Raw genomic sequence first — 15,436 nt, 5'->3', positions numbered from 1 at the left:
GGGCATTGATCCTCGGACTGAGGGGTCATGGGTCCAGTTCTGGTTAAGGGCATGTCCCTTGGTTGCAGGCTCAATCCCCAGCCCCTCTGGGGCACCTATGGGAGGCAACCAATTGATGTGTCTCTCTCACATCAATGTTTCTGTGTGTGTGTGTATGTGTTTCCCTCTCCCTCTCCTCTTCCTTCCACTCTCTCTCTAAAAATCAATGGAAAAATATTCTCGAGTGAGGATCAACAAAAACAAACAAACAGAAATGCAGATTCTCAGGTTCCAACTGAACTCCTGAATCTCAGGGGTAGGCTCCAGTAATCTGTGTTTGCAGGGATTTGGATGCAAGCTCAAGGTGGAGTCCCTGGCCTGTAATATAGTTGCTGAGTAATTACTACTACCCTGTTTCCCCGAAAATAAGACAGTGTCTTATATTAATTTTTGCTCCCAAAGATGCGCTAGATCTTATTTTCGGAGGATGTCTTATTTTCGGGGAAACACGGGTAGAGTGGCCGTAGGCTTCTGATAAATGGACCCCATTGTTAACTTAGGTCCTTCCTTCGCATCCCATGCTAAGTTTTTTTACGCACGTGAGCTTATTTAACTGTTACAATGAAGGACCAATTCTTCATTTCTGAAGGGGGTCCCACACAAATGGTGTGAACAGTGAGCTCACACATACACACATGCATAGACACACATGTGTGCATGTTATAAGTGATTAAAGGACTATATACCCAACTATTCATGGTGGGGATTCAGCTGACTCTTTTTTTTTTTCTTTATAACTTTTTGGTGGCTTTACATATTTTCTACAATAAAAATAATCTTTTTTTAAAATTAAAAAAAAACATACACACACACACACACACACTAGAGGCCGAGTGCATGGATTCATGCACATTGAAAGGAAATTAATTAGAAGCTGGTGGGGCGGGACTGGGCAAGATGGGCTGGACATGCCCTGGAGCCAGCCTCCCAGGGTTCCTCCCCGGCCAGCTGCGCCTGGGGCAGCGCCAGGGCTCAACTGGTACCTGCAGAGTGAGAGGGGTCCCTCTGGCAGGTGGGGTCCCTCAGCCTGGCCTGCGGGGATCAGGCCAAAACCAGCTCTATGACATTCCCCGGGGGTCCCAGATTGTGAGAAGCAGTTCTCAGGTGACGCACCCCGGAATCAGGCTCCCTCCTCTCCCCAAGAACCACAGCTGGGTAGCTCCTGCGTTGAGTGTCTGCCCCCTGGTGGTCAGTGCACATCATAGCTACTGATCAGACAGTCGCTTAGGCATATATATTGATTTCAGAGAGGGAGGGCAAGGGGGAGAGAGAGAGAAACATCAATGATAAAAGAGAATCATAGATCAGCTGCCTCCTGCACATCCCCTACTGGTATCGAGCCCACAACCCAGGCATATGCCCTTGACCAGAATCAAACCTGGGACTCCTCAGTCCACAGGACGACGCTCTATCCACTGAGCCAAACCAGATAGCACAAAAAAATATATTTTTTTAAAAAATGCTTTTTATTGCCTTCTGCCTTTTCCTCCAACCATCCCCTTCTCCCCCATTCTTTCTGGAATCTATCACGTATTGTCCATGCTGAGATTTCTCATCTCGTTCAGGGCAGGGGGCAGCTCTGCCAGCTCATTCCAGGTCTTGGATGGACATGTCAATTCTGGGTGCTTGAAAGAGGTTATAGATTTGTAAAAAGAAAAATTAAAAAATGTTTTAATACCTTCAAATCATCCTCCTGAAGGTGAATGTATTATAATCTCATGAAAAAACTATGGACCCTGGCTGGTGGCTCAGTTGGTTGGAGCATCATCCAGTGCACCAAAAAGTTGTAGGTTTGATCCCAGTTGGGTCACCTACAGGAGGCAAGCGATCGATATTTCTCTCTCACATTCACGTGTCTCTTTCTCTTTCCTCCCTCCCTCCCTCCCTCCTTCCCTCCTTCTCCCTCCTCCTCGCTCTCTAAAATCAGTAAACAGGTTCTTGGGTGAGGATTTTAAAAATATGGAAATGTGGCTTTAAAAGTAGAGGCTCTTTATAATTTGCCCCTTCTCTCCTTACCTACCCCCCACCTGAGCTAACTCCCCTTCACCGTCTTGTTACACACCGGCTGAGATGTGAACCATTAATGAAACATGCTGAGTGACATTAACACGGTGACATAATGCAGACAGTGGGGCGGAGGGGGTCAAAGATCAGCCTATGCCTTTCATGGGCTGCGTGGTATTCCATGGTGTGGGTTTCCCGTAACTTACCCGATGGCCCCTCCCCCGGAGAGCGCTGAGGGTCCTCTCTGTGGATGAGGTGACATCACCAGGAAGCCCCCGGTGACAGGTTTTTCCCCTTTTGTCCTTTTCTAGGAGCAGGAAGACATCTACTTCATGAAGGGGGCCTTCGAGGAGGTGGTTCACTACTGCACCAAGTACAACAACGGGGGCATCGCCCTGCCGCTGACGCCCCAGCAGCGGGCCTTCTGCCAGCAGGCAGAGAAGAGGATGGGGTCGCTTGGCCTACGGGGTCAGTGCTCAGGGTCCTCGGTCGGTGAGGGGATGTCAGAGTGGCAGCAGGCAGTTGCAAATGAAAGTCAAGCAAGTGTGGAATGGATAGGCCCCCCCACCCCCTCCCCTCCAAAGACACCCATTGATCCAGGGGCAGCTCAGGATGAGGAGAGGCGGCTCCCTGTTCCCGAACAGGCATCTTCAAACTGCGGCCCGCGGGCCACATGTGGCCCGCAGAGGAGTCTGATCCGGTCCACCAGGTTTTTTGGGCAGTGAGCGCAGCCAAGGTGTTACAGTAGGAATTAGTAGTTCATATAGTCCGGCCCTCCAGCTCTCTGAGGGACCGTGATCTGGCCCCCACTTTAAAAAGTTTGAGGACCCCTGTAAGATGAATGGATGCCCCGGAAACAGCGATTTTCCTGGCTGTCTTGCTCAGCGCTGGCTGTCAGGAGAGCCTAGCGCTCTTGTCAGTCAAGGCAGCTGGTTCCAGTGCTCTGCACCGGGGCCAGGGCCCCCCCGATGGGCTGAGTGTGGAAAACCCCGTTTCCTGTCGAGTCATTTCTCATCCTGTCGGCTTTCAGAGGAAGTCTGGAGAAACACTCCGGAACACGTGCATTCCTCGGGGAGATGGGCTGCCCCGGGCTTGCCTCACTGGCTTCCGGGGCCTTGGTTTCCCCCTTAGGAACACATTGTACGTTGTCGCTAGCAGCTCGCTGACAGGAGCGAGGTGGGGAGGGGATCTCGGCCTCGGGAAAGGGGGACCAGCACCTGTGTGGGCACAGGGCAGCTGTCCTAGGGAGGCGCGGCGGAGGCTTCGGACCACAGCCCCCTCCGGTATTAATAAGGGGCCACTAGGAGCTAGGCCTGGCATGTGTGCCACCAAAACAAGAGTCCTCTCCCCTGTGTTTGCCTCACGCACATCTTCCCTAACCTTTGGAGCTGCTATCCCATCTGCTGGGGTGACAAAACAGAGCAGACCAGGGGAACCCATAGACTTTGCAGGCCTTCTCAAAGGCGCTCTTATTGGGGTGGGGTGGGGTTTGTAGCACCCTGGACAGCGGCCTTATTTGCGGCCAGGGGAGCTGTCTCAGCATCTGCTTGGGGTGAGGCGCGCTGCCCTGGGTAGGCCTGTGACCACCGCATAGATCTCTGCCTCCCCTTCCGGGGTCCGGGAACTCGGTGCCCAAGCCCCTCACCGCCAGGAGGAACTGCGACACGGCGGGCCCAGGGCTGACTGCGGCCCCGGTGACGCCTCGGTGGCTCTGCTCTCTCCGCAGTGCTGGCCCTGGCTTCTGGGCCCGAGCTGGGGCAGCTGACGTTTCTGGGTCTCGTGGGCATCATCGACCCTCCGAGGGCCGGCGTGAAGGAAGCCGTGCAGGTGCTCTCCGAGTCCGGCGTGTCCGTGAAGATGATCACGGGGGATGCCCTGGAGACGGCCTTGGCGATAGGTGAGCAGGCGGAGGGGGAGGAAGACAGGACCTGCCACCCTTTAGAGCGGGGTCCTGCCGCTGGTTACTCCCCCATGAGCCTGGTCAGGAGAGCTCACCTGCTTGGTACTGAGAAAAGATGCTGAGCTTTAAGTTTGCACGTCCCGGCATGCCACCGTCCAAGGCTGCCAGCTCTGATACGTTGGCAGGTTCTCCAGAAGGGTCAAAGCCCTCATGTATCATGAAAGCCTACTATGTGCCAGGGCTTTTCATCCATGATCTTCCCCTTCGCAGGCAGCATCGGTCCCACCCAGTGCGTAGTTCCAGTCTGGCTTCTGCATCAGCTGTGAACTCTTGGCAAAATCACTGGACCACTCTGACCCTCAGGCTCTTCGTCAGCAGAGGGCTAGCTAGCCCCCCTGCCCCCTTACCCTTCTTCCTGTTGCTCTGAGGGCGGTCACACCTCGGTTTTCCTGCCCCTCCGTCCCAAGGCTGCCTGGTACTGTGGGGCCAGGTTCCGGTTACCACCCACCAGCTCTGTGACCCTGGGACGTTACTTCCCTCTCGGTCTGCTGTCTTTGAAGTGGGGATAACATGGCCTTCGTTGTGGGCTAATCCTGTGGGTAGAATTAGATCGTGTCACCTAGCAGGTGCTCAGCAATAGGTAGCCATCGTGGTTTTACTCTTGCTCTTCCGTGGCAAGGGCAGGACGTGATGTCGGGTAGGTGAGCGAGGGGGTGGGGGGAGGCCAGGGAGCACAGCTGTGGGCCGGGAGCATGCCCTGAGCGTGGACTCTCCCTGCCACGCAGGACAGAACATCGGCCTGTGCAACGGGAAGCTGAGTGCCATGTCCGGGGAGGAGGTGGACAGTATGGAGCCGAGCAAGCTGGCTGACCACGTGGGGAAGGTAGGGTCCCCCCGGGGGCTCTCGGGGAGCGTGGAGGGTGCTGTGTTTCAGGCTTCCCACCCTCAGGCTCTGCCCTTTCACGCCTCTGTATGCAGGTGTCTGTCTTCTTCAGGACCAGCCCGAAGCACAAACTCAAAATCATAAAGGTAAGCTGTGGGGAGACAGGTGCTGCCCCTCGTGTCCTTTGGGGCCCGGGATGGCGCAGGGCCTGGCTGGCGGGAGCCTCGCCATCCTCAAGCCTGGCCTCCTCCCTTGGGTCCAGGGCAGCTGCATCAGCGGTTCCTTTTTCCAGCCTCTGGGGAGGGAAGAACTGATTGGGGGCCCTTTGTGTCCTACACCTGTGGTCGTCAAACTGCGGCTCGTGAGCCACATGCGGCTCTTTGGCCCCTTGAGTGTGGCTCTGCCACAAAATACCACAGCCTGGGCGAGTCTTTTTTGAAGAAGTGGCGTTAAAGAAGCTTAAGTTTAAAAAATGTGGCTCTCAAAAGAAATTTCCATCGGCGTATTGTTGATATGTGGCTCTGCTGACTAATGAGTTTGCTGACCACTGGCCTACACCAAAATTGGGGAGTGGGAGTTGGGTGATGCAAAGGGAAACTAAGAAGAGGCTAGCCTTTGTTAGTCGAGTGGTCTTTGGCATCTTGTTAACTCCAGCCTGGGATGGAAGGGCTGCTGTTTCCATTTTGCAGATGGAGAAACTGAGATTGAGACATTCAAGGCTTGCCCACTTCCCCCAGTTAGTGCAGAGGGAGCTGGGATTCTGACTTGGGCCAGCTGACGCCAGTGCCCTTCAGAGAGGGGTCTCTGCTGTCAGCCACAGCGTGAGAGAGACAGAGAGTGTCAGGAGGGAAGGAAGGATCTAGAAGGAAGGGCCTCAGGCGGCGTGCCTCCACTCGCCTCCTCTTGCCAAAGGCTCTGCAGGAGTCGGGGGCGATTGTGGCCATGACGGGGGACGGGGTGAACGACGCGGTGGCCCTGAAGGCTGCGGACATCGGAATCGCCATGGGGCAGACGGGGACAGATGTCAGCAAAGAGGCTGCCAACATGATCCTGGTGGACGATGACTTCTCAGCCATCATGTAAGTTGCTCTTTAGGTGTTTTTTTAGTGGCAGAGATGAGGGGGTGAACCAGCTGCCCCCTGAGACCTGCTGTGCTGTAAATACAAGGTGTCCTCGGGCCCAAACACCACTGAAAGCGGGGTCATGGGGGCCACCTGGGGTGACGGCAGGCGGCACCCAGGGAATGTTGCAGACTGTGCAGCAGGTGGCAAAGCCTGGGGCGGATGGAAAGCTGCAGCACGTGCGCAAGGCAATCCTGGGTCACCCTCAATGCCAACAGCGGGAGATGGCCATTAGAAAACTGGTTTTGAAGAGCATTTGAAAGACGTGCTCACCCTGTGGTGTTACACGAATGGCATCAGTGAGAGAGAAATGAGTACGTTCACCTTGAGTCTATTGCTGTGTTTGCGTTGATACTGAAAAGAGATTGGACAGAAATGCCCAGGTCATTAACACCGTTGGGGGTGGGGAAAACTCTTCTTAAACCTGATATCAAATATTGAAATTTGATGTGATTATCGACTTTACAAAAGATCCTTGGGAATTCTTTTAAATATATTTTATTGATTTTTTTACAGAGAGATAGTTAGAAACATCAATGAAAGAGAAACATCAGCTGCCTCCTGCACACCCCCCCCCCCCAACACTGGGATGTTGCCCGCAACCAATGTACATGCCCGTGACTGGAATCGAACCTGGGACCCTTCAGTCCGCAGGCCAACGCTCCATCCACTGAGCCAAACTGGTTTGGGCACCTTGGGGATTCTTAAAACAGTTGCTCTTAGTGAGAAAACGTAGTTAATCTATAGCTCTACAGCTTCAGTTCCTTTGCAAAATTTTTAGCCAAAAAAAGGGAGGGATTAGACAGTTTTCTACATTAGTGATCCAGGACTTTCACATGCAAAGAGCTCTTCTGAAAATACAGCAGATGGTGGAACCAGCTCTCTCTTCTTGTATGCCCCGACCTAAGCACTGGATCTAATTAGTCTCGCTGTGCCTCTGGCCAGGGTGAGTGGGAGGTGCAGTAGGCACTTCAGGAGTCCTGGCTGAGGGCTGAGAGCCCTGGGGTCACGTGACAGAGTAACTTAGTCTTCAGATAGAATGGTGATCGTGGCTCAGGAACCTGTCCCCAGCAGCTGATGGTACCTGTTGGGACATCATCCTTCTCTACCAGTGTGTCCCCAAGAACGCCAGCCAGGGGAAACAGGAAGGAGGGGGTTCCAAGCACGGCGTCACCAGTGGCTGACACCATCACTTAACTTAGCAGTCGACAGGGCGGCTGAGCCTTCCCGCCAGGCCCTCCTTGTGCATCAGCGCTTCTTCCTCTCTTGCAGGAGTGCTGTGGAGGAAGGCAAGGGCATTTTCCACAACATCAAAAATTTCGTCCGGTTTCAGCTGAGCACGTAAGTTGAGGCCAGCCTCTCCCAGGGCCAGGTGCTGCGTCTGCGTGGCTGGCACTGGTGACAGTGCCCTCTTGTGCCCCGCAGGAGCATCGCGGCCTTGAGCCTCATCGCTCTGTCCACCATGTGCAACTTGCCCAACCCCCTCAACGCCATGCAGATCCTGTGGATCAACATCATCATGGATGGGCCGCCTGCACAGAGGTAAGGCACGGGGCTAACACCGTTCTGCCCGCCTCCACGGACTGCACCCTAACTCTGTGCAGGGGTTCGTGGTGGGCAAACACGATCACTGGCCCTAGGAAACCCCGGAAAACTTAAGCGTGGTGCAGCACTGGGCACAGGGGGAAGCACCAGGCAGGAAGAGCAGGGGATGATGGGACATTCTGCCTGGGAGGCTCTCCCTGGGCTAGCTGCAGGGCCCAGTCCTTTTCCTTCAGGTCACCACCTCCAGAAGTCCTCCCTGATTACTCTGACAGCATCCTCCTCTCTGTCACTTTACCCTGCTTTATTTTTCCTTGCTTACCTGATTATATAGAACCCATCTCCCCTTCAGAATGTCAGCGTCATGGAAGCAAGGTTTTTTGTTCCTGCAGTGTCCCCAGCTCCTACAATGGTGCTTGGCATAGAGCAGAGCTAGGTAAATTGGTGGCTGAATGAATGAGAAAAGAGAGCTAGGCTAGCTAAGAGGAGGAAGAACGAGCTTTGGAGTCAGGATGGCCAAAGCAAACAAGGCACTCACTGTGCTTGAGCACACAGTGGGTGTTGTTTCAGATGTAGCTGATGTCCTGTTACTGTAATTAGCATAATCATCACCAGTGACAGGTGTTGAGGAAAGAGGGCTGTGCTTTGTCTTCACCTCACATCCCCAAAATCGAGGCTCCCTCTTCTACACACGCTTCCTGAGCACAGGGCTGGGGCCTCAGCCCTATCTGCACACAGTGGGACCTCACCCAGCCTGTTCCCTCCTAAGTGCCCCCCACCCCCTACCACTGTTTCGGAAGGGGCTGAAGCAGGTGTCCCTTAGTGGACGGGGAGTTCTGTGGTGGGCAGGGCCTGCATCCTGTATCTCCGGCCAGCTGGAAGGGGCAGGCCCAGCTGTGGGTCGGTCCCCTGGTGGTGGAAATTGAGCAGAAAAAATGACTAAGTGTGGATTCAAGATCAAGGTGTGTGTGTGTGTGTGAGGGCGTTACAGATGGAGGTGAGCAAGCTGCCCTGAGTCCAGGCCCTGGGGGTCTCTCCAGATGGAGCTAAGGGACTGGGTGGTTGGGGGGGTCAGAAGATGGGAAGGGCAGGCTTCCAGCAAGGCCATGGAGGGCCCCGTCACACAGGACAACATGGACGCCTTTGCCACCTCCCCATCCTGGCTGAGCCTTCGATGGTGACGAGCACATCTCTGCTTCGGGTTCCTTTTTCAGTGATTTAGTCCAACATTACCCATTTTGTCCGAGCAGCTTGGGTGTAGAGCCGGTGGACAAAGACACCCTCCGGCAGCCGCCGAGGAAGGTCAAAGACATGATCCTCAGCAGAGCCCTCGTCCTGAAGATCCTCCTGTCGGCCGCTGTCATCATCAGCGGGACCCTCTTCATCTTCTGGAAAGAGGTGAGGACGTGCTCACGGGCTCCCCCCAGTGTCTGGCGGCTGAGGCGGGGCTGGGCGTGGGGAGCAGGTGGGCAGGCCCTGTGGTGGGGGGTGGACGGTAGGGGACTGGGAGCTGACTGCCGAGGTGGGAAGAGGCAGGAGGGATGGGAGGCCTCAGGGGCAGAGGGAAGGATTCAGACTTTTTCCTAAGCGGGACACCTGCCTCTACTTTGTGTTGTCACCCGGAAACACTTTGAAATCTCCTGAAAGAAATCCTGTGTTGTTCCCTGAGGTCATTGTTGCCAGGTCAGGTCGTGTCATGGCCTGCAGGTTCAGGAGGCCCCTCCCCAGCCACCCAGTGAGCTAGGCGGAGCTGGCAGGTGGCCATGCAGACTTTTACCCCCGATCACCCATGGTCAGGCAGCGGATGGGACACTGGACTGCCGCCAGTGTGTCCTTAGCCTGGTGGAGGGAGAGATGCGAACCTTCCTGTTGGAACACAGTTGTCCTCAGGTGGGGAGGGGGGTTGGTGGTGTCCCGTGGCAGCATCAGCACCTGGGACCCTGTGAGAAATGCAGGTTCTCAGGCCCCTGAGTTGCCCCATTTGGACAGCTTTCCCCAGGGGAGGGTCTCAGGCAGGAATGGTGACACAGGCTAAAGGGTTCATGGCCTCCTGAGTCAGGCAGAGGGAAGCTCCTCTCACCCTGGAAGCCCCCACTCTCTCAGCCGGGGGACCTGAGACTGGTCCCAGTGGTGCCAGAGAAGGGAGGGTCTGTGGCTTTGTTCATTAAGCCTCTCAGACCCTAGTTCTCCATGGGGTCGGAGTCCTTCTGCCTTCCCTGTAGGAAGGGACACCGGTGAAGTGGATGCACCTGTGGCAGTGTCACCTGCTGGAGGCAGGGACATTCCATTTACTTATGAGAGGTTCCCCCACCCCACCTCCCCAGCATGCAATTTGGAGCGAAGGCTCACAGCCCCTCCCAGGCGCTGACAGCGGGGCCAGGCCCTGGCGTGGCTCGGGAGACACGCTTCTAGGCCGCACCATTGACCCAGGACTGCAGGGAGGCCTCGATCCGTTTCTAGTCCAGCTCGCGTGCTGTGGCCTGAGCCACGAGGCGGTGGCAGTGCCCTGGCCCGGCTCGCGATGGGCGAGTTCAGGGCAGGGGCTGCATTCCCTCCCCGCGCACTTGTGTTCCAGATCCCCGAGGACAAGGCGAGCACCCCGCGCACCACGACCATGACCTTCACCTGTTTCGTGTTCTTTGACCTCTTCAATGCCCTGACTTGTCGCTCTCAGGTGAGACCTGCTGCCTCTCACTTCCTCTCCCAAGGAACCGAGCCGTGTTCTCAGCGAGACAGGTCCCTGACCGATTTCCTCGGGGGCTCTGGGACTCAGGCATCCTGTCTGAGACGGGCCATGTGCCTTCCCCGCAGACCAAGCTGATATTCGAGATCGGCTTCCTCCGGAACCACATGTTCCTGTACTCGGTGCTCGGGTCCCTCCTCGGGCAGCTGGCCGTGATCTACGTGCCCCCCCTGCAGAAGGTCTTCCAGACGGAGAACCTGGGGGCGCTCGGTGAGTAGGAGGGGACCGGAGGATGGGGCCAGCACATAGCTGGGGAGCAGGGTCCCCAGAGAACCAGACAGGGGCCTGCACTGGGCAGGAGGGTCACTGCCGGGGACAGGGACAACCCAGGGAACTGCAGCAAGCAGGTGCCTCTGGCAGGAGGACCATCTAGGGCAGAAGGGGACTGGCACCTCGGCCCCTCCCCGCCCCTATGCAAGGAGGCTCAGCCTGTGACATGGCGGGTGCCCCAGCCAGGAGTGGCCTGGACACCCCCTTGTGTGAAGCCAGGGTGCGGGCCACTAGTAGAAATAGCATTGCTGAAAGGGACGGGACTTACTGACCCGCTCTCCCACACATTCCCTGTGCGGAGCCCCAGGGCTCTCCCTATACTCACTGGGCCTCCCCAGACCCTCATTCTCACTTGGGAAGCTGCCAGAGGTGGCTTGGCCTCCTTTGCCTGTGACTGTGATGACTGAGCCACAGGAAGTCCCTAGAGAGAGAGAGAGACCTGTGACCACAGGGACTTGGAGGGAGCAGGGCAAATACCACCCTCTTCCCGCCTTTATCCTGTCTTCTCGCCCAAGCTTCCCATTGGCCAACCCCACCCAGGGCAGCAGGGGAGACAGCCCCAGGCTGGGCACGGGGGCCTGAGGCAAGACTGGGGAATCAGCTCTTTCTTCCCCAAATCTAAAAAGCAGTGTCCTCCATGACCAAGTAGGATTTATTCTAGGAATGCAAGAATGGTACAATATCTGCAAATCAATAAACGTGATACATCACATAAACAAATTGAAAGATAAAAATCATATAGTCATATCAATTGATGCAGAAAAAGCATTTGATAAAATCCAACACCCTTTCCTGATAAAAACTCTTAACAAGGTGGGAGTACAAGGATCATACTTCAACATAATAAAAGCTATATATATGATAAACCCATAGCCAGCATTATACTCAATGGGCAAAAACTAAAACCATTCCCTCTAAGAACAGGAACAAGACAGGGATGCCCACTCTCGCCACTCCTGTTTGACATAGTACTGGAAGTACTAGCCATTGCAATTAGACAAGAGGAGGAAATAAAAGGCATCCAAATTGGAAAAGAAGAAGTAAAATTATCCTTATTTGCAGATGACATGATATAGTACATAAAAAACCGAAAAGACTCCATTAAAAAACTAATTGACTTAATAAATGAATTTGGCAATGTAGCAGGATACAAAATTAATGCCAAGAAATCCATGGCATTTCTATACACCAACAGTGAAACTACAGAAACAGAGACTAAAAAAGCAATTCCTTTTACCATTGCACCAAAAAAATTAAGATACCTAGGAATAAATTTAACTAAGGAAGTAAAAGACCTATTTGCGGAAAACTACACGACACTGAAAAAAGAGATAGAGGAAGATGTAAGGAGATGGAAGAACATACCATGTTCATGGGTTGGTAGAATCAACATCATCAAAATGTCCATACTTCCTAAAGCAATCTATACGTTCAATGCACTCCCCATTAAAATACCAACGACATGTTTCACTGACCTAGAAAGAACTCTCCAAAAGTTCATTTGGAACAATAGCCACAGCAATCCTGAGAAAGAAGAGTAAAGTAGGAGGGATCTCAATACCAGACTTCAAACTATATTACAAAGCCACTGTTCTCAAAACAGCCTGGTACTGGCACAAGAACAGACATATAGATCAATGGAATAGAATCAAGAACCCAGATATCAACCCAAATCACTATGCTCAATTAATATTTGACAGAGGCGGCACGAATATACAATGGAGTCAAGACAGTTTCTTCAATAAATGGTGTTGGGAAAATTGGACAGACACATGCAAAAGAATGAAACTAGATCACCAACTTACACCATTCACAAAAATAAACTCAAAATGGATACAGGACTTAAACATCAGACGGGAAACCATAAAAATACTAGAAGCATCCACAGGCAGCAAAATCTCAGACGTATGCCAAAAGAACTTCTTCACAGATACTGCCCCTAGGGCAATGGAAGCTAAAGAGAAAATAAACAAATGGGACTACATCAAAATAAAAAGCTTTTTTACAGCAAAAGAAACCATCATCAAAACAACAAGAAAGCCCACGGTGTTGGAGAACATATTTGCAAATAATACCACTGATAAAGGTTTAATCTCCAACATTTACAGACAGCTTATACAACTAAATAAAAGGAAGATGAATGATCCAATTAAAAAATGGGCAATGGACCTAAATAGGATATTTTTAAAAGAAGACAGAAGGCCAAAAGGCACATGAAAACATGCTCAAAGTCACTAATTGTCCGAGAGGTGCAAATCAAAACAATGTGGTACCATCTCACACCTGTCAGAATGGCCAACATCAACAAATCAACAAATGACAAGTATTGGCAAGGTTGCGGAGAAAAAGGAACCCTCATGCACTGCTGGTGGGAATGCAGACTGGTGCAACCACTGTGGGGAACAGTGTGGAGTTTCCTCAAAAAACTGAAAATGGAACTCCCATTTGACCCAGTAATCCCACTTCTAGGAATATATCCCAAGAAACTAGAAACACCAATCAGAAAGGATATATGCACCCCTATGTTCATAGCAGCACAATCTACAATAGCCAGAATTTGGAAACAGCCTAGGTGCCCATCAGCAGATGATTGGATCAAAAAACCATGGTACATCTACACAATGGAATATTATGCTGCCATAAAAAAGGAATTCTCATCATTTGCAGCAACCTGGATGGAATTGGAGAACATCATGCTGAGTGAAATAAGCCAATCAATGAAAGAGAAACACCACATGACCTCACTCATTTGTGGATGATAAAGAACATTATAAACTAATGAACCAAGAGACAGATATAGAGACAGTAAAGCAACAGGCAGACTGTCAAATTACAGTGGGGAGGGGAGGAAGATCTGGGGGAGATAATAGATCAACCGAAGGACTTGTGTACATGCATATAAGTACAACCAATGGACATAAAACTCTAGGGAGGGAGGGTATGTAGGGAAGGGAGGGAGGGGGCAAAAAAAAAATCAATAAAATATATTACAATAAATAAAAATAAAAAGCAGTGTCCTCCTGGGTCTCCTGGGAATGCCCTGTGGGCACAGACAAAAGAAGACTCTCCTTCTACCCCCCCCCCCCCAAAAAAAAATGTTAATGGATGTTTCCATCCACTGGGAATGAAGCCAGCTCACCAACTCTGAAGGAAACACCGTGACTGGGCACCACTTGTCCCAAATCGTTGACAACAGGGAGCAGGGATAGTTCTGAGCAATGACATGCAGTGGAGTCTGATGAGGGTCTTTAAGAGTTAACCCAGGGTGGGCTGGGCCAGAAGCAATGGTGAAGGGGCAGCTGCCCTGGGTAACCTGCCCACTGCCCCTTGCCCTGATCCCCTTAGAAAGGCTACTGGTCCTTGAGGAGTTGCTCAGGGCCATGGCAGGCTGTCCCTGGCTCCTGGCCCCCTTGCCTGTCTGTCTCATTAGAACGAGGTGTAGGGAGCAGCTTGCAGTGAGGGGTCCTGAGAGCTGCATGGAAGACCCGTGCTGGGCACTGCCCAACCTAGAGGGGGGCGGGGGCAGAGCCCTGGGCAGAGCCGACCCTTTTCTCTCCTACCTGTCCACAGACTTGCTGCTCTTAACCGGCTTGGCCTCCTCCGTGTTCATCTTGTCGGAGCTCCTCAAACTGTGTGAGAAACTCTGCTCCAAGGCCCGGAGAGCCCAGGTCCGCCTGGAAGATGCGTAGTGGAGCCGGACCACGAAAGCCCCAGATAAGCTATATTTTTAAGTGACTGCGCCCCTCCCCCGGCCCGCCTCAGAGAAGGGTGTTTCCAGGACGCGCAGCAGGAGGTCGCTCGCCCAGTTCCCCGGGAGGCCAGCAGGAAACGCGGCCCAGGCGGCATCCACATGTGCCTCTCGGGCTCTGGGACTGACTCTGAGGAAGCTGCACAGAAACACCCGCTATTTATTAAATCAGTGATTTTTATAAACCACGACTGCCTGTGTCCTTGTGCGAGAGCTCAATGCATGCAGCCCTTGAGTGAAGAATGCCTGGGGGCCTGCAGGGCGGGGCGGGCTGGGACAGGACGGGCTTCTGCTCCTTGCCCTGCTGGCCCTCCAGGCCCATCTCCTCCTCCACTGCATGGGGGCTTTGGGTGCTTCTGTTCAGTGCTAGGCCAGGAGCCTGGTTATTACTTGGATGGATTGAATCAGTGTTTTTCCTAAAAGGGCCCAGGCTGGGAACCCACAGCCTGTGCGCGTTACCATGTTATTTGGGGGCAGCAGTCTCATCCAGAGTGCTCTACCTGAAGGCCCAGCTTTAAAAGTGGATGATAAGCAGCCCTTCCCTTCAGAGGACCACTGCCCGCCTGGCTGACCAGGAGCCTTATCACCCACCCACTGCCCCAAAGGCTTTTAACACGCACCTGTCCTCCTAGCTGAAAGGTGGCAGAGCAGAGCGGTCTCTGCCCCACGCCTCTGTCTGCAGAGGGCAAAAACCACCACGGAGAACCAGAAATGAAGCCCAGGTGTTAGCCAGGATTTTCCAGAGAAACGGAACCAGTAGGATGGAGGGAAAGAGGTTTAAGACAGCGGTTGCCAACCAGTGGTCCGTGAGGTCCAAAAGGTTGGCGACGGCTGTTTTAAGGAACCGGCTCACCTGATGGTCAGGGGCTGGCTGGCTGGCCGGCCAGAGGGACTCAGGAAAGGGTTGATGTCGCAGCTCAAGTCTGAGGCAGCGTTCCTTCCTTCTCGGGGATCTCGGTCTTTTCTCTTAAGCCTTCAGCGGATTGGATGCGGCCCACCCACATGATGAAGGGAATCTGATTCATTCAGAGGCTACGGATTTAAAAGGTTAATCCCATCTAAACATCTCACAGAAACATCTAGGCTGGTGTGTGACCAAACAACCCGGCACCGTGGCCTCGCTCTAGTTGACACAGAAAAGTAACCATCACACCAACCTCAGTAGCTGACGACACACTGCCTGGGA

The 15,436-nt window shown here is 53.2% G+C and overlaps 1 protein-coding gene across 3 annotated transcripts in view; it reads left to right on the top strand.

The window, feature by feature from the left end:
- The window catches only part of ATP2C2 (ATPase secretory pathway Ca2+ transporting 2), a 57,575-nt gene extending 43,140 nt beyond the window's left edge, over window positions 1–14,435 (top strand). For 2 of the 3 annotated variants that reach the window (XM_045582639.1, XM_036440446.2), the window contains 11 exons: window positions 2,355–2,511; window positions 3,770–3,940; window positions 4,729–4,826; window positions 4,922–4,972; window positions 5,739–5,905; window positions 7,220–7,288; window positions 7,373–7,489; window positions 8,740–8,887; window positions 10,065–10,163; window positions 10,301–10,442; window positions 14,073–14,435. In XM_045582639.1, the coding sequence (XP_045438595.1) occupies window positions 2,355–2,511; window positions 3,770–3,940; window positions 4,729–4,826; window positions 4,922–4,972; window positions 5,739–5,905; window positions 7,220–7,288; window positions 7,373–7,489; window positions 8,740–8,887; window positions 10,065–10,163; window positions 10,301–10,442; window positions 14,073–14,191 (1,338 nt within the window). In that variant the 3' untranslated portion in view covers window positions 14,192–14,435. The remainder of the gene's footprint in view (window positions 1–2,354; window positions 2,512–3,769; window positions 3,941–4,728; window positions 4,827–4,921; window positions 4,973–5,738; window positions 5,906–7,219; window positions 7,289–7,372; window positions 7,490–8,739; window positions 8,888–10,064; window positions 10,164–10,300; window positions 10,443–14,072) is intronic. The other variant, XM_036440447.2, reaches the window with a different exon arrangement.
- Window positions 14,436–15,436: the final 1,001 nt, after the last annotated feature.

This window comes from Pipistrellus kuhlii, unplaced genomic scaffold, assembly GCF_014108245.1.
Source record: "Pipistrellus kuhlii isolate mPipKuh1 unplaced genomic scaffold, mPipKuh1.p scaffold_m20_p_17, whole genome shotgun sequence".
Lineage (NCBI taxonomy): Eukaryota > Metazoa > Chordata > Mammalia > Chiroptera > Vespertilionidae > Pipistrellus > Pipistrellus kuhlii.
Note: the sequence above shows the minus strand (reverse complement) of the source record. Positions and strands in the feature narration are given on the sequence as shown.